Raw genomic sequence first — 22,171 nt, forward strand, 5'->3', positions numbered from 1 at the left:
GGATTTGGGTTTGTGGGCAATTCTATCTGGGTTTACCCACCTTCTGATTGGCTCTGTGTGGACCAGGGCTGCGTCCGTCATCACTTTCATCCAGGACTCCATGTCTTTGGCCGTGTCTGTGCAGAAGTAGTATGTCCTCATGTTGGAGTGGGTCGCCTAGCAGGGAGAGAGAGAGGGCGGGAGAGGGAGAGTTGGTAAGACAGAGGAGCGTGAGGAAGGTAAGTGGGTAACCTTGGCAAGACCGCAGGGAGTTTTTACATCACCTTCTTTGGAAGAGGTGTGCACGTGTTCGTCAGTCTGTCTGTGCACACACGCCTGTGTGTTTGAGCGTGAATGTGTGTGTGCATCCCTACCGCTCCAAGGCTGTGTAGCTAACTTTAATTACCTGCTAAGGCTTAGGACCATAAATATGAGCGACAGGGAGACACTCCAAGCTGAGTGTTACTCTCGTTTCCTGCTGCAGAGGCAGAGACCGACACCAAGTCAGCATCCCAATTGGCACCCTATTCCCTTTACAGTGGCTTGCAAAAGTAGTCACCGCCCTTGGCGTTTTTCCTATTTTGTTGCCTTACAATCTGGAATTAAAATTTATTTTTGGGGGGTTTGTATCATTTGATTTACACAACATGTCTACCACTTTGAAGATCCAAATATGTTTTATTGTGAAACAAACAAGAAATAAGACAAAAAAACTGAAAACTTGAGCATGCATAAATATTCACACCCCCAAAGTCAATAATTTGTAGAGCCACCTTTTGCAGCAAATACAGCTGCAAGTCTCTTGGGGTATGTCTCTATAAGCTTGGCACATTAGCCACTGGGATTTTTCCCATTCTTCAAGGCAAAACTGCTCCAGCACCTTCAAGTTGGATGGGTTCCGCTGGTGTACAGCAATCTTTAAGTCATACGACAGATTCTCAATTGGATTGAGGTCTGGGCTTTGACTAGGCCATTCCAAGACATTTAAATGTTTCCCCTTAAACCACTCAAGTGTTGCTTTAGCAGTATGCTTAGGGTCATTGTCCTGCTGGAAGGTGAACCTCCGTCCCAGTCAAATCTCTGGAAGACTGAAACATGTTTCCTCTAAAGAATTTCCTGTTTTTAGCGTCATCCATCATTCCTTCAATTATGACCAGTTTCCCAGTCCCTGCCGATGACAAACATGGTGTTCTCGGGGTGATGTGAGGTGTTGGGTTTGCGCCAGACATAGCATTTTCCTTGATGGCCAAAAAGCTAAATTTTAGTCTCATCTGACCAGAGTACCTTCTTCCATATGTTTGGGGAGTCTCCCACATGCCTTTTGGTGAACACCAAACGTGTTTGCTTATTTTTTTCTTTAAGCAATGGCTTTTTTCTGGCCACTCTTCCGTAAAGCTCAGCTCTATGGAGTGTATGTCTTAAAGTGGTCCTATGGACAGATACTCCAATCTCCGCTGTGGAGCTTTGCAGCTCCTTCAGGGTTATCTTTGGTCTCTTTGTTGCCTGTGGTTAATGCCCTCCTTGCCTGGTCTGTGAGTTTTGGTGGGCGGCCCTCTCTTGGCAGGTTTGTTGTGGTGCCATATCCTTTCCATTTTGTAATAATGGATTTAATGGTGCTCCGTGGGATGTTCAAAGTTTCTGATATTTTTTTTATAACCCTGATCTGTACTTCTACACAACTTTCTCCCTGGCCTGTTTGGAGAGCACTTTGGTCTTCATGGTGCCGCTTGCTTGGTGGTGCCCCTTGCTTAGTGGTGTTGAAGACTCTGGGGCCTTTCAGAACAGGTGTATATATACTGAGATCATGTGACAGATCATGTGACACTTAGATTGCACACAGGTGGACATGATTTAACTAATTATTTGACTTCTGAATGTAATTGGTTGCACCAGATCTTATTTCGGGGCTTCATAGCAAAGGGGGTGAATACATATGCACGCACCACTTTTCCGTTTGAAATTTGAAGTTATTTTTAAAATTTTACTTCACTAATTTGGACTATTTTGTGGATGTCCATTACATGAAATCCAAATAAAAACCCATTCAAATTACAGGTTGTAATGCAACAAACAAGGAAAAATGCCAAGGGGGATGAATACTTTTGCAAGGCACTGTATAGTACACTACTTTAGATCAGGGCTAGTGTACTATATAGGGAATAGGGTGCCATTTGGGATGCCTCCTAACACACATCAGAGGACAGGACAGACAGTAGGGGATGTGGGGGAGTAGAGAACGGATGGGTTTGTTACTGTGTTATAGACGGTGTCAATGTGTAGGAGTGAATTGGTGTTGACTGTGATGACTTGTGTGAAACGGTATGTGAGGATAACATGCTCAGAAGGTGGATATAGCATTGTATCAGTATATACTTTCCTTCATATTCTCTCTCTGCCCATCTTGCTCCAATCACCCTCTTGCCCATTGAGACTAGAAAATCTATTGACTTTATCATGGATCTAAGCACAAAGAGCTCTCCATATACAAACACATTTTCAGAGATTCTCTGAAAGGAAAGACCAAAAGCGCAAAGTGTGTGTGTCACAGTGTGTTTACACTAGAAAGCAGCGTCGCGCGGTGAAACATCAGAAGCCATTCACTTTCAATGGAAGGAAAGAGAGAGAAGCAGAGTGGGCGAGGGACCGTTGAGCGATGCGAACATGGGCGAGGGACCGTTGAGCGATGCGAACATGGGCGAGGGACCGTTGAGCGATGCGAACATGGGCAAGGGAGCTGAACAGGGTGAGACTAAAGCTGAACTATTCAAATCCTCCACGATATCGCGACGCAAGCGACAAATTGATGCTCACCATAGCTTCCTACCCCTACTGGATTGTCTGACAATGGCTGTTGATACATAGCACTACAAAAACTCAGTACAAAAGCAATAACTCTGCTGTGGTATAAATCAAATCAAATCAAATCAAATTTTATTAGTCACATACACATGGTTAGCAGATGTTAATGCGAGTGTAGCGAAATGCTTGTGCTTCTAGTTCCGACAATGCAGTAATAACCAACAAGTAATCTAACCTAACAATTCCACAACTACTACCTTATACACACACACAAGTGTAAAGGGATAAAGAATATGTACATAAAGATATATGAATGAGTGGTGGTACAGAACGGCATGGCAAGATGCAGTAGATGGTATAGAGTACGGTATATACATATGAGATGAGTACTGTAGGGTATGTAAACATAAAGTGGCATAGTTTAAAGTGGCTAGTGGTACATGTATTACATAAAGATGGCAAGATGCAGTAGATGATATAGAGTACAGTATATACATATGAGATGGGTAATGTAGGGTATGTAAACATTATATTAAGTGGCATTGTTTAAAGTGGCTAGTGGTACATTTTTACATAATTTCCATCAATTCCCATTTTTAAAGTGGCTGGAGTTGAGTCAGTATGTTGGCAGCGGCCGCTAAATGTTAGTGGTGGCTGTTTAACAGTCTGATGGCCTTGAGATAGAAGCTGTTTTTCAGTCTCTCGGTCCCTGCTTTGATGCACCTGTACTGACCTCGCCTTCTGGATGATAGCGGGGTGAACAGGCAGTGGCTTGGGTGGTTGTTGTCCTTGATGATCTTTATGGCCTTCCTGTGACATCGGGTGGTGTAGGTGTCCTGGAGGGCAGGTAGTTTGCCCCCGGTGATGCGTTCTGCAGACCTCACTACCCTCTGGAGAGCCTTACGGTTGTGGGCGGAGCAGTTGCCGTACCAGGCGGTGATACAGCCCGACAGGATGCTCTCGATTGTGCATCTGTAGAAGTTTGTGAGTGCTTTTGGTGACAAGCCGAATTTCTTCAGCCTCCTGAGGTTGAAGAGGCGCTGCTGCGCCTTCTTCACAACGCTGTCTGTGTGGGTGGACCAATTCAGTTTGTCCGTGATGTGTACACCGAGGAACTTTCCACCTTCTCCACTACTGACCCGTCGATGTGGATAGGGGGGTGCTCCCTCTGCTGTTTCCTGAAGTCCACAATCATCTCCTTTGTTTTGTTGACGTTGAGTGTGAGGTTATTTTCCTGACACCACACTCCGAGGGCCCTCACCTCCTCCCTGTAGGCCGTCTCGTCGTTGTTGGTAATCAAGCCTACCACTGTAGTGTCATCCGCAAACTTGATGATTGAGTTGGAGGCGTGCATGGCCACGCAGTCGTGGGTGAACAGGGAGTACAGGAGAGGGCTCAGAACGCACCCTTGTGGGGCCCCCAGTGTTGAGGATCAGCGGGGTGGAGATGTTGTTACCTACCCTCACCACCTGGGGGCGGCCCGTCAGGAAGTCCAGGACCCAGTTGCACAGGGCGGGGTCGAGACCCAGGGTCTCGAGCTTGATGACGAGTTTGGAGGGTACTATGGTGTTAAATGCTGAGCTGTAATCGATGAACAGCATTCTCACATGGGTATTCCTCTTGTCCAGATGGGTTAGGGCAGTGTGCAGTGTGGTTGCGATTGCGTCGTCTGTGGACCTATTGGGTCGGTAAGCAAATTGGAGTGGGTCTAGGGTGTCCGGTAGGGTGGAGGTGATATGGTCCTTGACTAGTCTCTCAAAGCACTTCATGATGACGGAAGTGAGTGCTACGGGGCGGTAGTCGTTTAGCTCAGTTACCTTAGCTTTCTTGGGAACAGGAACAATGGTGGCCCTCTTGAAGCATGTGGGAACAGCAGACTGGGATAAGGATTGATTGAATATGTCCGTAAACACACCAGCCAGCTGGTCTGCGCATGCTCTGAGGACGCGGCTGGGAATGCCGTCTGGGCCTGCAGCCTTGCGAGGGTTAACACGTTTAAATGTTTTACTCACCTCGGCTGCAGTGAAGGAGAGCCCGCAGGTTTTGGTAGGGGGCCGTGTCAGTGGCACTGTATTGTCCTCAAAGCGGGCAAAAAAGTTGTTTAGCCTGTCTGGGAGCAAGACATCCTGGTCCGCGACGGGGCTGGTTTTCTTTTTGTAATCCGTGATTGACTGTAGACCCTGCCACATACCTCTTGTGTCTGAGCTGTTGAATTGCGACTCGATTTTGTCTCTGTACTGGGACTTAGCCTGTTTGATTGCCTTGCGGAGAGAATAGCTACACTGTTTGTATTCGGTCATGCTTCCGGTCACCTTGCCCTGGTTAAAAGCAGTGGTTCGCGCTTTCAGTTTCACGCGAATGCTGCCGTCAATCCACGGTTTCTGGTTTGGGAATGTTTTAATCGTTGCTGTGGGTACGACATCGTCAATGCACTTCCTAATGAACTCGCTCACCGAATCAGCATATTCGTCAATATTGTTGTTGGACGCAATGCGGAACATATTCCAATCCGCGTGATCGAAGCAGTCTTGAAGCGTGGATTCAGATTGGTCGGACCAGCGTTGAACAGACCTGAGCGCGGGAGCTTGTTGTTTGAGTTTCTGTTTGTAGGCTGGAATCAACAAAATGGAGTCGTGGTCAGCTTTTCCGAAAGGGGGGCGGGGGAGGGCCTTATATGCGTCGCGGAAATTAGTATAACAATGATCTAGGGTTTTTCCAGCCCTGGTAGCACAATCGATATGCTGATAGAATTTAGGGAGTTTTGTTTTTAGATTAGCCTTGTTAAAATCCCCAGCTACGATGAATGCAGCCTCAGGGTGTGTGGTTTCCAGTTTACAAAGAGTCAGATAAAGTTCGTTCAGGGCCATCGATGTGTCTGCTTGGGGGGGAATATATACGGCTGTGATTATGATTGAAGAGAATTCCCTTGGTAGATAATGCGGTCGACATTTGATTGTGAGGAGTTCTAGATCAGGTGAACAGAATGACTTGAGTTCCTGTGTGTTGTTATGATGATCACACCACGTCTCGTTAATCATAAGGCATACCCCCCCGCCCCTCTTCTTACCGGAAAGATGTTTGTTTCTGTCGGCGCGATGCATGAAGAAACCAGCTGGCTGCACCGACTCCGTTAGCGTCTCTTGAGTTAGCCATGTTTCCGTGAAGCAGAGCACGTTGCAATCCCTGATGTCTCTCTGGAATGCTACCCGTGCTCGGATTTCGTCAACCTTATTGTCAAGAGACTGGACATTGGCGAGTAGTATGCTAGGGAGTGGAGCGCGATGTGCCCGTCTCCGAAGCCTGACCACGAGACCGCCTCGTTTTCCCCTTTTTCGGCGTCGCACAGGGTCGCCGGCTGGGATCAGATCCATTGTATTGGGTGGAAGGCAAAACACTGGATCCGTTTCGGGAAAGTCATATTCCTGGTAGGAACGATGATGAGTTGACGTTAATCGTATATTCAGTAGTTCCTCCCGACTGTATGTAATGAAACCTAAGATTACCTGGGGTACCGATGTAAGAAATAACACATAAAAAAACAAAATACTGCATATTTTCCAAGGAACGCGAAGCGAGGCGGCCATCTCTTTTCGGCGCCGGAAGTTTGTATACAGCGGGAAGACGTGCTTCCGCGTAACCTACCGCTGTCTATCACAAAATAAAGTTTCTTAACAGATATCCACACATTATACAATCCAGATCGATGGACAAGGAGTTACGGATTATAGATTTGCCTTCAGTAACAGGAAACAAGTACCCCCCCCCTAAACATTTTTCCCAAGTTATTTTTCGGACTCCGGCATTGCAACCACCTAGGCCGTCCACTCGCGGAAAGCGCAGCGTCCTTTATAGGGCTGTGTCTGTGTGTAAAGTACTGACCTTGAAGGCGTATTTCCTGCTGATGTGGTCGTCGACAGACAGCATGGAGATGTGGAAGCTGGGCAGCAGGATACTACCCAGGATGCCCTCCTCCTTCTCATCTACAGGACAGAGGACGAGAAGAATCGTCATATATGGTTTATAATGTCGATACAGACTTTGGAATAGTGCATTACGGACCATCTGGTGAAGGAAAGTCGGGAGAGATCCGAGGAGGGGGAACTATCAGCATTCTAACAGGACAGTGGACACCGGATGTACCGGAAACATAAAGGTGCCTGCGAAGTTCTGACGCATTATCTTCGGTCTGGGTGTGTTTCCCGTCTCAGATAGGACCATTTAGTCTGGAGTTTATCAGAGCATGGCAGGGAGGGTTGAGCATGGCGGGATGTTCACTTTCTTTCTTTACTAAGAACCCCCAAATCCCGGGCTTACAGCATGTTACACAGTAGGGTACCCAAACCAGACAGAACAACAAAACCGTTTCTCCTTGGGCCGCTTTGCCAAACAGCTATCATTTCACAGTCAAATTGAATCCTAACAGTGCAACTTGGTAAACAAACACACTAACTGGGGTGTGATAGCATAGCACCAAAGACAGACAAGGAAACAATGATGGAATCAATCCCTCTGCTTCTCAGAGTGTTACGTAAAGCTGGGTTGTATAATGCCTACACAGTGTTGTAACACGCCATCTGTAGAGTGCAGCATGACTGCAGCAAAACCAACAGAGCCCAAACTCAGCTTCAGGGTTTACTTTAAACGGGCAAGTACAGCGGAATTCCCTGCAGCACTCCATCCCTGCGTCTGCCCCGCTCTCTCTCTACTGCTGCATTATTAACTGAGAGGAGAGGGAGAGAGATCGAGAAGACGAAATGAGAACACAGCACCTCCTTCTGAAAGCAGCACCTCTACCCACATGTACATACTGTATTACCTCAATGACATACCTCGTACCCCTGCACATTGACTCGGTACCAGTAGTCCTTCTATATAGCCTTGTTATATTTTTATTGTGTTACTATTTCCTTTTTTATTTAGCAAATATGTGTCTTCTTTTTTTAACTGCACTGTTGGGAATGGCCTTGAAAATTAAGCATTGCACTGTCAAGTCTACAACACCTGTTGTATTCGGCACATGTGAACAATAACATTGGATTTGATTTCAAAATGGGGGTTTCACTAGATTCTACAAAGAAGAAGGTGACCTTAACCTTTAAGCTATGTGATGATATGAATTGATTTGATCATTCTGTGGCGACAGAGATCCTGACCAGAGCAGAACCATCAGTCAATCAGACACGGCCATTCATATTCCCCCAACAACCTCTTTCCTTCCTGCCTTCAGATAGACACAATTCCTAGTCAAAACTTTGCCTCTGAAAACTCATTGACAGACAGCACTTAAGTTCAAATGAAGTGAGTGAAGAAGATAAGAGCGCGAGAGAGAGCTAGATGTTGTTATCAGAAAGCATAGCACGTCAACACTCTTTTAAGAACTCTTCTCTCGTCTCTTGGTTTGCCAATAAACAGGAAATTCCCCTCTGAGCATGTCATGAAAGAGCTGGCTGATTGCACTCCGGGACCATTTAATTGAACAATTTATGGAAATTAAACTCTCTGAAACCTGGGAGAATTGTGTTACGTCTGCAGCAAATACGTTTGCCTTTTACTGCTAGCTATGATGCACCTGGTGGATGTCCTATACTCAAACTTTGACAGTGTGTTGCATTTTGAGTGTGTGTGTGTGTCTCACCTCTGTAGTAAAACAGGCACATGTCAGACAGCACAAACCACCTCTTCTTCCATAGCTTCATGCCCGTGCTGTCCTACAGGGGAACAGAAGATAGGAGAATACAATCAGATACTGAGACAGAGCAAAACATTTGGTAGAAGCGCTTCCTTGCCCTCTGATAAGCTAGGTGAGCCTTTCGACAATAAATGGCAAATTGCTTCCATCTATTCAAGCATTCGCTATCAGATCTAGTGGATAGAGCGGTGTTCCTCAATCCTGGTCCTGGATACCTATAGGCTGCGCTTGTTTTTCATCTAGACCTACCTTGATTTGCTGAATCAAACGCGTAAGTAGAGCTAGGCTAGAACCAAATCCTGCCCAACCTGCTGTCACTCAAGCTCGGCGTGGCCAACACTGTCACGGAGTTCAGGACGCAACGAACACACTCCCTCTGATCCCAGACAGTTTCATTAACCATAGCTATCTCCTCCCACTGAAGCAAATTGGCCCTATTTAATTCATATTTTTAATAACTACCAGGCAAGTTTCCCATTTCTGTTTTTATAGCTGTGTGTGTGTGTGTGCTTGAGTCTCTAGATAATAAGCTCCAGTCTTCTCTAACAATAATGGCTTCTCTTCTCACGATGCCTTTCCTTTTTTATTCATAACACAAATAATCTAAGACTGTTTGCTTGTTTTTCTTGTTTTCGTGTTCAGCTTCTTCTGATGCACGAGTAGGAGTACAAAGCCTTGCTGTCATCAAGAAAATATGTCCCCTTTAAGAGAACACTTTGGTTGTCAGGTTTGAGAAGGAGAAAAGGCAAGTCTTTCGAGAGAGAATCAATGCAGCTTTGAAAGGGTAATTCAGCATGGTAGAGAGGGAAGCATATAGGAGGAAGGTTATTGACAACAGCTCAACGCTAGTTGGAAACTGAGTGATGCTAATGTTGATCGTTGTCAGGGAGTGAGTGAGTGTGGGTGTGTTTGTGTGTTGTGTGTGCTAGGGGGTCGAGACACATTGACAAATTGACCCACAGCCAGAGCTTGGTGAGGGAGAGGAAATGCTCACGTTGCATTGTACAGGTTGAAAGATAATGAGCAAAATAGCAGTCTGTAAAGTGACCTGATTAATTGAGACAGAGAGAAAGTTACATCTAATCAAGGATGGTTGTCACTTTGCTTGAGGGACCAGGCCACCGTATCAGTACTAACTAAAACAAAAGACTAAGGCTATGTAAATGAGAATGACAAAATGATGCATCAACATTTAGACTGAATACAAGTGATAACAGATAACAAGAGATGAGGTCACCCCCCCCCCCCCAAAACCAATCTGATTTCAATCCACTGTCTGGGAATACAGATTCAAAGTTAATGCATCTCTTTCTGAATATGAATGAGGATGTCCCTGTTAAATAGATAACTGGATAACCTAACAGACGTGTGTGTGTGTGTGTGAGTGTGTGTGTGTGTGAGTCGGATGTTACACATTTAACCTTTACTAGGCAAGTCAGTGAAGGGGTTAGGGTCCCAAAGACCCTCCCCATTATTGATTAAGGGGACCTTAAGATTCATATGTTTTGCTGCAGGCCTTATAATAGATACTGTTGCTATGTGTCTAAAAACTCTGCCACTATACGTTGAACAAGCTATCTATATTAGTCTTTGTGGTTAAGCCCTGGTTGTTGTGAGAGTGTGTTTGCAGGCTAGGTCTGAGTCAGACCGAAACTAGATAAAGAGAAGTAACCACTGTCTGGTTTTGACATTTTGATCTTGTGTGACAGTGGACAATGCTAATAAATTCAGAAAAGCTACTGTACTAGGTTACCTCAGCTTATTGTTACACACATACATTGACGTAGGTGATCATACCACCAGGGAGAGATCACATGTATAAAATCAGCTGTGCCCTTAGGTGGGGTGCAGAACTTACTCTGAAACATACAACGGTGTTTCCGTTGTCAACTTCTGTCTGCAATTGCATTAATAAAGGTTTGATTGATTTACTTAAAGAAGATATTGTCCGATTGCTGATTTCACCAATAAGCCAATGATCGACAAGGAACAAACCCCGACTTCAGTTAAGAACTAATTCTTATTTACAATGACGGCCTACACCGGCCAAACCCAGACGACGCTGGGCCAATTGTGCGCCCCCCTATGGGACTCCCAATCCTGGCCGGTTGTGATAAGCCTGGATAAACCCCTATGACATTGTCAAGTTCCCTTTGAGTGTGTGTGTGTGTGTGTGTGTGTGTGTGTGTGTGTGTGTGTGTGTGTGTGTGTGTTTACAGTGCCTTCGGAAAGTATTCAGACTCCTTGACTTTTTCCACTTTGTTACATTACAGCCTTATTCTATAATGGATTATAACCCATAATGACAAAACGAGAAAAAAAAACAACCGAAAACCTTATTCACATAAGTAGACACTCTAAATTGAGCTCAGGTAGACCCTGTTTCCATTGATCATCTTGAGCTGTTTCTACAACTTGATTGGAATCCACCTGTGGTGAATTCAATTGATTGGAAATGATTGGGAAAGGCACGCACCTCTCTATATAAGGTCCCACAGTTGACAGTGCATGTCAGAGCAAAAACCAAGCCATGAGGTCGAAGGAAATGTCCGTAGAGCTCCGAGACAGGATTGTGTAGAGGCACAGATCTGGGGAAGGGAATGAAAACATGGAAGCTTGGCCAAACTGATCAATCGGGGGAGAAGGGCCTTGGTCAGGTAGGTGACCAAGAACCCGATGGTCATTCACAGAGCTCCAGAGTTCCTCTGTGGAGATGGGAGAACCTTCCAGAAGGACAAGCATCTCTGCAGCACTCCACCCATCAGGCCTTTATGGTAGAGGGGCTAGACAGAAGCCACTCCTCAGTAAAAGGCACATGACAGCCCGCGTGGAGTTTGCCAAAAGGCACCTAAAGACTCTCAGACCATGACAAACAATATTCTCTGGCCTGATGAAACCAAGATTGAACTCTTTGGCCTGAATGCCAAGCTTCACGTATGGAAGAAACCTGGCACCATCCCTACGGTGAAGCATGATGGTTGCAGCATCATGCTGTGGGGATGTTTTTCAGCAGCAGGGACTGGGAGACTAGTCAGGATCGAGGCAAAGATGAACGGAGCAAAGTACAGAGAGATCCTTGATGAAAACCTGCTCCAGAGTGCTCAGGACCTCAGACTGGGGCGAAGGTTCCCCTTCCAACAGGACAATGACCCTAAGCACACAGCCAAGACACTGCAGGAGTGGCTTTGGGACAAGTCTCTGAATGTCCTATAGTGGCCCAACCAGAGCGTGGACTTGAACCCAATCGAACATCTCTGGAGAGATCTGAAAATAGCTGTGCAGCAACGCTCCCTATCCAACTGGACAGAGCTTGAGAGGATCTGCAGAGAAGACACCCAAATACAGGTGTGCCAAGCTTGTAGCGTCATACCCAAGATGACTCGATGCTGTAATCACTGCCAAAGGTGCTTCGACAAAGTACTGAGTAAATGGTCTGAATACTTATGTAAATGTGATATTTCTGTTTTTTGTCTAAACTTGTTTTTGCTTTGTCATTATGGGGTATTGTGTGTAATTTGATGAGGAAAAATAATTGTATCAGTTTTCGAATTGATTGTATGTCTGTGTGCAGGTGGCTATCCCCTCAAAGCCCTGTCACACAGACTCTCTCCTCAACCCACTGATGAAGACTGTGTAGGCTGCACACTTCCAACACCCACTCATCATCATACATACTGCAATCAGCCATTTGATTTGCTCAGGTTCTGCAATTCTCTGGACTATTTTGAGAGTAAATTGCAATGAAGAAGTCATTTAGTCAAGTTCTTCTATTCTGGGAACTACAAATGATGTACAAACTTTCCAATACCTGTTTGTAAAGCCAGTTGCTCTTGACCGCCGGGGCATTGGGGTTCCTCTTAATAGAGTTGGACCTCTTGCCAAAGTTGTGGACCTTTTTGTAAGACCTTGAAGGCTGAAAATGTAAATGGCCAAACTGTCAGTTTACTGTATATAAAAACATTTATATACAGAGCCGTGAAAAAGTATAGGCCCCCTTTCTGATTTTCTTTATTTTTGTATATTTTTGATACTGAATGTTATCCGATCTTTAACCAAAACCTAATATTAGATAAAGGGAAGCAGAGTTTACAAATAACAAAACAATTGTATTTATTTCATAAACAGTTATGCAACACCCAATGCCCCTGTGTGAAAAAGTAATTGCCCCCTTCCACTCAATAACTGGTTGTCCCACCTTTAGCTGCAATGACTCCAACCAAACGCTTCCTGTAGCTGTTGATCAGTCTCTCACATCGCCATGGACGAAATTTGGCCCACTCTTGCATGCATAACTTCTTTAACTCAGCAACATTTATGGGTTTTCAAGGATGAACTGCTTGTTTCAAGTCCTGCCACAACAATTTAATTGGGATTAGGTCAGGACTTTGACTAGGCCATTCCAAAACTTCTAATTTGTTTGTTTTCAGTAAAATTGTTTTATTTAACTACGCAAGTCAGTTAATAAGAACAAATTCTTATTTACAGAACAACATATTTTTGCCTTGTCAGCTCGGGGATTCGGTTACTGGCCCAACGCTCTAACCACTAGGCTACCATCATTGTCTTGCTGCATGACCCAGCTGCGCTTCAGCTTCAGTTCGATGCGTCCCCAAACCATCACACTACCACCGCCATGCTGACCCCAAACCATCACACTACCACCGCCATGCTGACCCCAAACCATCACACTACCACCGCCATGCTGACCCCAAACCATCACACTACCACCGCCATGCTGACCCCAAACCATCACACTACCACCGCCATGCTGACCCCAAACCATCACACTACCACCGCCATGCTGACCCCAAACCATCACACTACCACCACCATGCTGACCACAAACCATCACACTACCACCGCCATGCTGACCCCAAACCATCACACTACCACCGCCATGCTGACCCCAAACCATCACACTACCACCGCCATGCTGACCCCAAACCATCACACTACCACCGCCATGCTGACCCCAAACCATCACACTACCACCGCCATGCTGACCCCAAACCATCACACTACCACCGCCATGCTTGACCGTTGGTATAAGGTTCTTACTGTGGAATCGAGTGTTTGGTTTCACCAGGCATAATGGGATCCATTTCGTCCCAAAAATTCTACTTTTGACTCATCTGTCCATAGAATATTCTTCCAAGAGTCTTGATGATCTTCCAGATGCTTTTTGACAAACTTGAGTCAACTTTTTGGACGACATGGGTCCCATTATATCTGGCGAAAACCAAACACCGCATTCCACAGTAAGAACTCATACCAACGGTCAAGCATGGCGGTGGTAGTTGAATGGTCTGGGGATGCTTTGCTGCCTCAGGAACTGGTCGATGGGTCATGCAGCAAGACAATGATCCCAAACACACAATCAAGTCTACATGAAAATGGTTAAAAAGCAAAACATTTAAAGTTTTTGTAATGGCTTAGTCAAATTCCAGACCTAATCCCAATTGCGATGTTGTGGCGGGACTTGAAAACCTACAAATGTTGCAGAGTTAAAGGAGTTCTGCATGCAAGAGTGGGCCAAAATTCCTCCACAGCGATGTGAGAGACTGATCAACAAGACTGATCAACAACTACAGGAAGCACATGGTTGCAGTCATTGCAGCTGAGGTGGCACAACCAGTTATTGAGTGTAAAGGGGCAATTACTTTTTCACACAGGGGCATTGGGTGTTGCATAACTTTGTTAATTAAATAAATAAAATAAATACACTTTTTGGGGGTTATTTGTAAACTCAGGTGCCCTTTGTCTAATATTAGGTTTTAGTTGAAGATCTGATAAGTATATATTTTTTTGCAAAAACAGAAAATCAGAAAGGTGGCAAATACTTTTTCATGGCACTGTATATATACACTGAACAAAAATATAAACACAACATGTAAAGTATTGGTCCCATGTTTTATGAGCTGAAATAAAAGATCCCAGAAATGTTCCATTCGCACAAAAATATTATTTCTCTCAAATGATGTGCACTAATTTGTTTACATCCCTGTTAGTGAGCATTTCTCCTTTGCCAAGATAATCCATCCACTTGACGGGTGTGGCATATCAAGAAGCTGATTAAACAGCATGATCATTACACAGGCACCTTGTGCTGGGGACAATAAAAGGCCACTCTAAAATGTGCAAGTTTGTCAGACAACACAATGCCACAGATGTCTCAAGTTTTGAGGGAGCGTGCAATTGGCATTATAACTGCTGGAATGTCCACCAGAGCTGTTGCCAGAGAATTTAATGTTCATTTCTCTACCATAAGCCGACTCCAACGTTGTTTTAGAGAATTTGGCAGTACGTCCAACCGGCCTGAACAGCAGACCACGTGTAACCACGCCAGCACAGGACCTCCACATCCGGCGTCTTCACCTGCAGGACGTCTGAGACCAGCCACCCAGACAGCTGATGAAATTGAAGAGTATTTCTGTCTGTAATAAAGCCCTTTCGTGGAGAAAAACTAATTCTGACTGGCTGGGCCTGACTCCCCATTGGACGTGCCTATGCCCTCCCAGACCCACCCATGGCCCACCCCTGCCCAGTCAGGTGAAATCAAAAGATTAGGGCCTAATGAATTTATTTCAGTTGACTGATTTCCTTAACTGTAACTCAGTAAAATCGTTGAAATTGTTGCATGTTGCGTTGTTTTTGTTCAGTATATATACAAATACATTTCTGAAGATGCATAATTAGAGGAGGAGAGTTACAAATTCATTCAAAATATCCTCCTTCATCAGTAAATATAGGTGAAGACCATTAACATGCATTTGGCGTTGGTGTTAAACAAATAAAGTTAAAAAGCAAACAGAAGGAAGAGGTACAGTATTCACCTCATTAAACTACCCCATTCTACAAGACCATCTTTACTGAGAGAGGGAGAGCGAGAGAGAGATAGATACAGAGAGAGACAAAGAGAGAGACTAATTTACAGCATTGTAGAACCTTCTATCCATCCCTACAGCAGCAGAGCATAGCGCTACAGTCCCTCGAGCCACAATAGAGTTCTATAGTATGTCATAATAACCATAAAACCTAGCAATCAAACAGGGAAATGGTTCCAATCCAGAGCGTCATGGTATTTGTAGTTCTTTATGATAGCCACATTAGCAGCTAATCAGCATTAAAAAAAATTTTTTGGGGGGGGGTGATTAATCCAGGCGAATATATTGATAAAAGTCACCTTGTCCGAGAGAGATTTACACGATTATCAAACCGTCGCGCCAGGGTAAGCCTACACAAAACACAGCCCTTATTTTAAGTGTATCTAAAATCCCAGATGGGAAAAATGAACGGTGGAAAAATGACTGGAACCATTTGACCGCTAGATTTTATGGGTATTATGACACCTCCACCGTGGAGCTCTATGGTAGCTCATCAATAATTAAAGCTCATTAATAAATACATGCCACCAAGCTATACCTTTGGTCAGTGTAAGCAGAAGTAAAACATCATTAATTCATGAAAGCATGCTTTTCATTTGATCAAAGCATGCATATTTATTCACCAGTCTATTAAGCATTTATAAACGGACACGCTGTGACAGGGCTGGGATAATCCAGCATATATTATCTCATGTAGAATCTCTGTTCTGATACTCTCTGTGGACTAATACAGCTCTCACAACATTGAACTAATGGAGAAAATGGGAGAGATCACTGACCCCACAAGACCTCTCAACATCCCAGAATTGGGACCTCTATCTCCCCTCTCACAGGCCCCTATTAACCAAGTCACTCTTGATACAATACATTAATCCAACCCGGTCCTTGTACATGCACCAGAATTGCATGACATCCATTACCAGTGGCAACCATGTGCTCTTTAGGAACCACCAACTTCTAATCCTCTCAGATCTATACTAGTGCTTAGGGCATGGGTCTAGTGGTCTATTAGGGGTAGGGTGTACATGCCGACGTGGTGCTCTTACCCGGGTGGCAGGGCTGCTGCCAGGGTAGGTGCTGTAGTCTGACCCTCCTGTGTAGTTAGACGCCTCGCTCATGGTGCTCATCGGGCGCTCCTTCTTCACCCGGTCGCTCTCCTCTGATGGAGCCTGCTCTGGAGCCTTAGGCCTGGGTGTGGGAGGAGAGAGAGAGAGAGACAGAGAAATGCAGGAGGACATGAGAAAAGCGACTAGAAGACTACACAAATGAGGCTGGGACTCAACTTCTGTGGGATTAATGGGCGGGTTAAGAGGCGACACGGTGCAGTTGTGTGTATGACACTGATTGCTCTGCGAATGAGCTGCCTAATGGCCAAACCTGTCTAGCTCTATCGGTTCGCCAGTTTAAACTCCAACCCCAATGAGAGCCCGTCTCTGTTAGAGCCAAACCCTGCCATTAGAGAGAGAGAGAGAGACAGAGAGAGAGACAGAGACACAGAGAGAGAGAGAGAGAGAAACAGAGAGAGAGAGACAGAGAGAGAGAGACAGAGAGACAGAGAGAGACACAGAGAGAGAGACAGAGAGAGACAGAGAGAGACAGAGAGAGACAGAGACAGAGAGACACAGAGAGACAGAGACACAGTGAGACAGAGAGAGATAGAGAAGGCAAAAAGAGGCAGGCCCCATAAATCAAACCAATTACTCATTCTGTCTCACATCTGATATATTCCTCCAAGTCAGACCACTTTAAATCGCCTGACAACTTTGCCTGACAAACTAAATGTGCATGTCCCAGTCCAGTGGAAGGCCAATACCAAATGCAGGAAAGTTCAAGGTCCCCCAGGATAAACTACCCAGCACCATAAAAGATTGTAATGCTTATAACAACAGTAACAAAAAATAAGCTAAGCTCGCCTATAAATCTTCCTATTTGCAGAGTTGATACATCTAGAGTTGTATTCAGATCAGTATTGTCTCTGAGCAGTGGCCTGTATTCTGTGATATCTGGAGCGTGGAGGGGGGTAGAGAGAATATCTGTATCGGTCTGTCTGGGAGATAATAAAGCTGGGTTTAAGGTCCCCACCTCACAGGAACAAACACCTTGAACATGAGGGTACACTGCTGCTGATTTCAGCTCTGGCAACAGATAAGGTATGACAATCCACTCTACCGTCTTCTCCCCTCTCCTCTCCGGCCAGCTATCATTCCCTGAAGCTTGACAAATATTATCCTACATTTTCGCTTACCCCATTCCTCTCCTCTACTGTAATCGTCACCTCTACTCTCCAACCCGCCATATAAACAGGTCAGCCTGTATGTCCGTCAGAGTCTGTGACATGTTTGGACCATGTGTATGACGCTTGCATGCAGGGACGTTGCAGGACTGGTCAGACAGGACAGGAGGTTATAACAGGATTGTTATGACAGGTATGTGAATGTGACTTAGACATGTGAATGTAGGGGCAAGGTTACTTCACAGATACACATCAGTTCAGCTTGGTGTTCAAAAACACAAAGGCCAGGCCACAAATAGGATCGCAACGGCTGCTGTTCACTGACACACAACGACACATACATTCTTAACAGTACACGGAGCGTACAAAACATTAGGAACACCTTCCTAATACTGCACCCCCTTTGCCCTCAGAACAGCCTCAATTCGTCGGGGCATGGACTGTACAAGGTGTCGACCGCATTCCACAGGGATGACTCCAATGCTTCGCACAGCTGTGTCAAGTTGGCTGGATGTCCGTTGGTTGGTGGACCATTCTTGATACACACGGGAAACAGCAGCGCTGCAGTTCTTGACACCCTCAAACCGGTGCGCCTGGCACCTACTACCATATCCCATTCAAAGGCACTTAAATATTTTTTCTTGCCCATTCACCCTCTGAATGGTACACATACACAATACAAGCCTAAATTGTCTCAAGGCTTATAAATCCTTCTTTTAACCTGTCTCCTCCCCTACTCAGTCTATGTTATGGAAAGAGCAGGTGTTCCTAATGGTTTGCAGGTGTTCCTAATGGTTTGTACACTCAGTATATATATCAACATTAAAAACCTATTTATAGTGAATTGCTAGACAGATATTTCTACGTTGTTATCTTCAAAGTGGATAATTGTCTTCACAGCCCATTTGACTGGATTAATCTCCATTGTGGCTTTACATTCCTTTATACAACGCATGCCCGGGGTATTCCCTAAATGCTTGTCAAATTATGTTTCTGTGGGCTGGTGAACCGCGCGTGACCTTCCCAAGCCACGCGGATTATCACGAGTTAATTCAAGCATCTGTGAGAGAAGGAGGGATATTAACAGATATTAAAAATGGCACTCTTCTTAGCTGAACCTGGAAAGTCTCCAACTTCAACGCTTGTCTCCAGTCAAGGCTTTCCAGCATTAATGTGTGTGTGCGCATTTCCAAGTGCGTCAGAGGCAGGCTCAGTGAATAGATCTGTGAATTGCGGGGCAATTGACTCCTGTATGAGTGGATGACATCAGTCCTGATGACAACATCAAAAGAACTGAAGAGGGACTCATACAAATCATGCTTAGATCATACAGTCTTTCAATAGGCAATCACTTTCTTTGTCACTTTTCGCTCTCTCGTTTTCCTTTTCTATGGATCTCTTTGTTCCTCTCTCGCCTTAATGATGCTTCTCTATCTCCCCCAGGTCTTTATCTCTCTGCCATCTGTATGGCTCCACCTTCCCCTCCTTCTCCCTCCCACACCCTCTCTCTCTGTTACCTCTGCTAGTAGAAATCCCTAGCAGTAAACCGGAGTAGGACCTCTCTGAGAAGCGCTGTCGACCCACACAGCCAGGCTCCCAGATCATACAGCCTCTGCATCATGATCAATGGCCCCTGTGTGTGTTAGTGTGTCAGCAGGGAGGATAAGAGAGGAAAATGAAGATAAAGGTTACAGAACATGCCTTAGAAGTGAAGCATTTCTTAAAGCTGCATTGTAGTTTGTTACTGTCCGAAAGACCTGGGTTCAAATAGTATTGGTTTTCTTTCCAATACTAGTTTCTGTCTGGAGAATCAAATGGACAGAGTTTTGCATCTCCGTGACAATTCCATTGCGCCAAGCAAGCTCAATCAATGATTAAGTATTTGAATGAAAACAAATACTATTTGAACCCATGTCTGCTGTCTGTCTATGCAGGGTCTGTTTAGCTAAATAAGTAGTGACTGTGTGTCAGTCTGAACACTGAGACTATCATTATCAGAGAGGTAAATGGTAGACCCCGCTGCGAGGAACAATGATATAATGTGACACAGGCTTGGAGACAGAATGTATTTTACCTGTTGCGATCACACACACACACACACACACGCAATAGTTGTTTCATGATGAGAGCTAAGCTTGATTTATTTCTATTAAATATACTTAAAGACAAATCAGAAGGCACAAATAAATCTTGCACATCTTAGCATTAGCAACGCATAGCAGGATTTCAGGCAATCCAACACACGGCACACGCAGCATACGGTTAGTAGTTGGACTGACTTAATGAGACAGCGATAAAGGCAGGACTTCCAGAGAGATGAATTAGCTGGGGTTCTCCACAGAAAGACAGATGAAGAGGCTTACGCTTAATAGCAAAGTAGAGCAAAGCATCCATCCAGCCCATAGGCATGTATACTATATTACCTGTTTGATACAGGGTCTGTAACCGGGTGTGTAACCGGGTTGACTGTTACAGGGTTGACTGTGACAGGGTTGACAGTACCAGGATCTGTAACAGGGTGGACAAGCTTTGCAGAAGTCACGCTAGAAAACAAAAAGGGAAGGAAACAAAATGAACTGAATTAAAGAATAATATCAAACAATATAACCTGAAAATATCAAACATATGATACACTAATTATATGTAATCGTGACATTTAACAAATAAACATTCACATCAAACTTAAATGAAATTATAATTGTAGTCTTCAGGGATGTGTTCAGGCCACACACTCTCTAGATGCTTTTCACTGAATATCCATCGTGAAGAGAACATTACAATTGCATTAATATATGCCATTTAGCAGACACTTTTATCCAAAGCTTAGTCATGCGTACGGGTGGTCCTGGTAATCGAACCCACTATCCTGGTGTTGCAAGCACCGTGCTCTACCAACTGAGCTACAGAGGACCATTGCGGTTTATATTACATAAGCCCATTACCTAGCGCTAATTGACTGTTCCCCTCTAGGCTACTGGCAGCTCTGTACTGTAATTAAGGGATGGGTTTGTTGGGAGGACAGTCCCTTCTCCTTGCCTACTTCCTACTCTCTACCACCAGTCTCTCTCTCCCTGTGCCATATGAAGGCTGCCCCCTGCATAGCCCCTAGCTTTAGGGCTTCTTCCCTTGCTTGCTCACATTTGGATGCCACGCAGCGTTCAAATATATCATCATAATATGGTAATTTTGCAGATGCTTTTATCCAAAGCCACTTACAGTTAACACATACTGAACGTGGCCCATGTGGTTATCACATCTAGTATTCAGGAGAATTGCACATCAGAAAGCTGACTCCCACCTAAAACGAAATACAGTGATCTTTTCTCATCTCGTCTTGAAGCAAGACAGGGTTCATATCAACAGCTCTGATGGCAAAACCATCACCAGTTGAATACCAACCCAGGCTGCCATCTTCCTTTAGCATGCAGCTTATGTGCTGTGATATCAATATCAGTTTCCCTCCAGAGTAAAACTAGCTGATTGCTGTCCAGCCCCTTCCTCCCCCTCAAACCTAACTGCAGTTTGGTCTAGCATTAAAATGTGGCAAGGTTCTACATTCTCTGTGAATTGATTCATATATTTTAGAGGGGGAAGATAGAGGAGAAAGAAGAGAGGTGAAGAGAGGATGATTGACAGGGATGGAGCAAGAGAAGAAAGAGGCAAGAGCGAGAAAGGAAAGAGGAAGACGAGACGGAAGAAAGAGAGCGAGGAAGTGGAGAGTGAAAAGAGGAATGTAGAAGAATGTACAGTGCCTTCAGAAAGTATTCATACCCCTTGACTTATTCTATATTTACGTCCTCGTTTAAAAAAAAAATCTCACCCATCTACACACAATACTCCTTAATGCTAATTTATTGAAAATGAAATACAGAAATAGCTCATTTACATAAGTATTCACCCCCCCGAGTCAATACTTTGTAGAAGCACCTTTAGCAGTGATTACAGCTGTGCGTCTTTCTCGGTACGTTTTTAAGTCTCTTTCCACTATTGGATTGTGCAACATTTGTCAATTATTCTTTTCAATATTCTTTAAGCTCTGTCAAATTGGTTTATGATCACAGCTAGACAACCATTTTCAGGTCTTGCCATAGATATTCAAGTAGATTAAAGTCAAAACTGTAACTTGGCCACTCAGGAACATTCGTCGTCTTCTTGGTAGGCAACTCCAGTGTAGATTTGACCCTGTGTTTTAGGTTATTGTCCTGCTGAAAGGTAAATTCATGTCCCAGTGTCTGGTGGAAAGCAGACTGAAATTGGTTTTCCTCTAGGATCTTGCATGTGCTTAGGTCTATTACATGTATTTTTTATTCTGAAAAACTCCCCAGTCCTTAATGATAACAATCATACCCATAACATGATGCAGCCATCACGATGCTTGGAAATATGGAGAGCGGTACTCAGTGATGTGTTTTGCCTCAAACATAACACTTTGTATTCAGATAAAAAAGTGAATTGCTTTGCCACATTTTTGCAGTATTACTTTAGTGCCTTGTTGCCAACAGGACACATGCTTTGGAATAGTTTTATTCTGTACAGGCTTCCTTCTTTTCACTCTGTCATTTAGGTTAGTATTGTGGAGTAACTAGA

At 44.5% G+C, this 22,171-nt stretch overlaps 1 protein-coding gene across 9 annotated transcripts in view; it reads right to left on the reverse strand.

Annotated features, from left to right (window-relative positions):
• The window catches only part of LOC139566086 (pleckstrin homology domain-containing family A member 5-like), a 189,064-nt gene that overhangs the window by 40,164 nt on the left and 126,729 nt on the right, over window positions 1-22,171 (reverse strand). For 7 of the 9 annotated variants that reach the window (XM_071386987.1, XM_071386993.1, XM_071386992.1 and 4 more), the window contains exons 5-10: window positions 20,008-20,127; window positions 16,398-16,539; window positions 12,276-12,380; window positions 8,414-8,486; window positions 6,658-6,758; window positions 41-156 (exon numbers count right to left, since the gene is read on the reverse strand). In XM_071386987.1, coding sequence (XP_071243088.1) covers window positions 41-156; window positions 6,658-6,758; window positions 8,414-8,486; window positions 12,276-12,380; window positions 16,398-16,539; window positions 20,008-20,127 — 657 coding nt within the window. The remainder of the gene's footprint in view (window positions 1-40; window positions 157-6,657; window positions 6,759-8,413; window positions 8,487-12,275; window positions 12,381-16,397; window positions 16,540-20,007; window positions 20,128-22,171) is intronic. The other 2 variants (XM_071386990.1, XM_071386994.1) reach the window with 1 other exon arrangement.

The sequence above is a fragment of the Salvelinus alpinus genome, chromosome 37 (assembly GCF_045679555.1).
Source record: "Salvelinus alpinus chromosome 37, SLU_Salpinus.1, whole genome shotgun sequence".
NCBI lineage: Eukaryota > Metazoa > Chordata > Actinopteri > Salmoniformes > Salmonidae > Salvelinus > Salvelinus alpinus.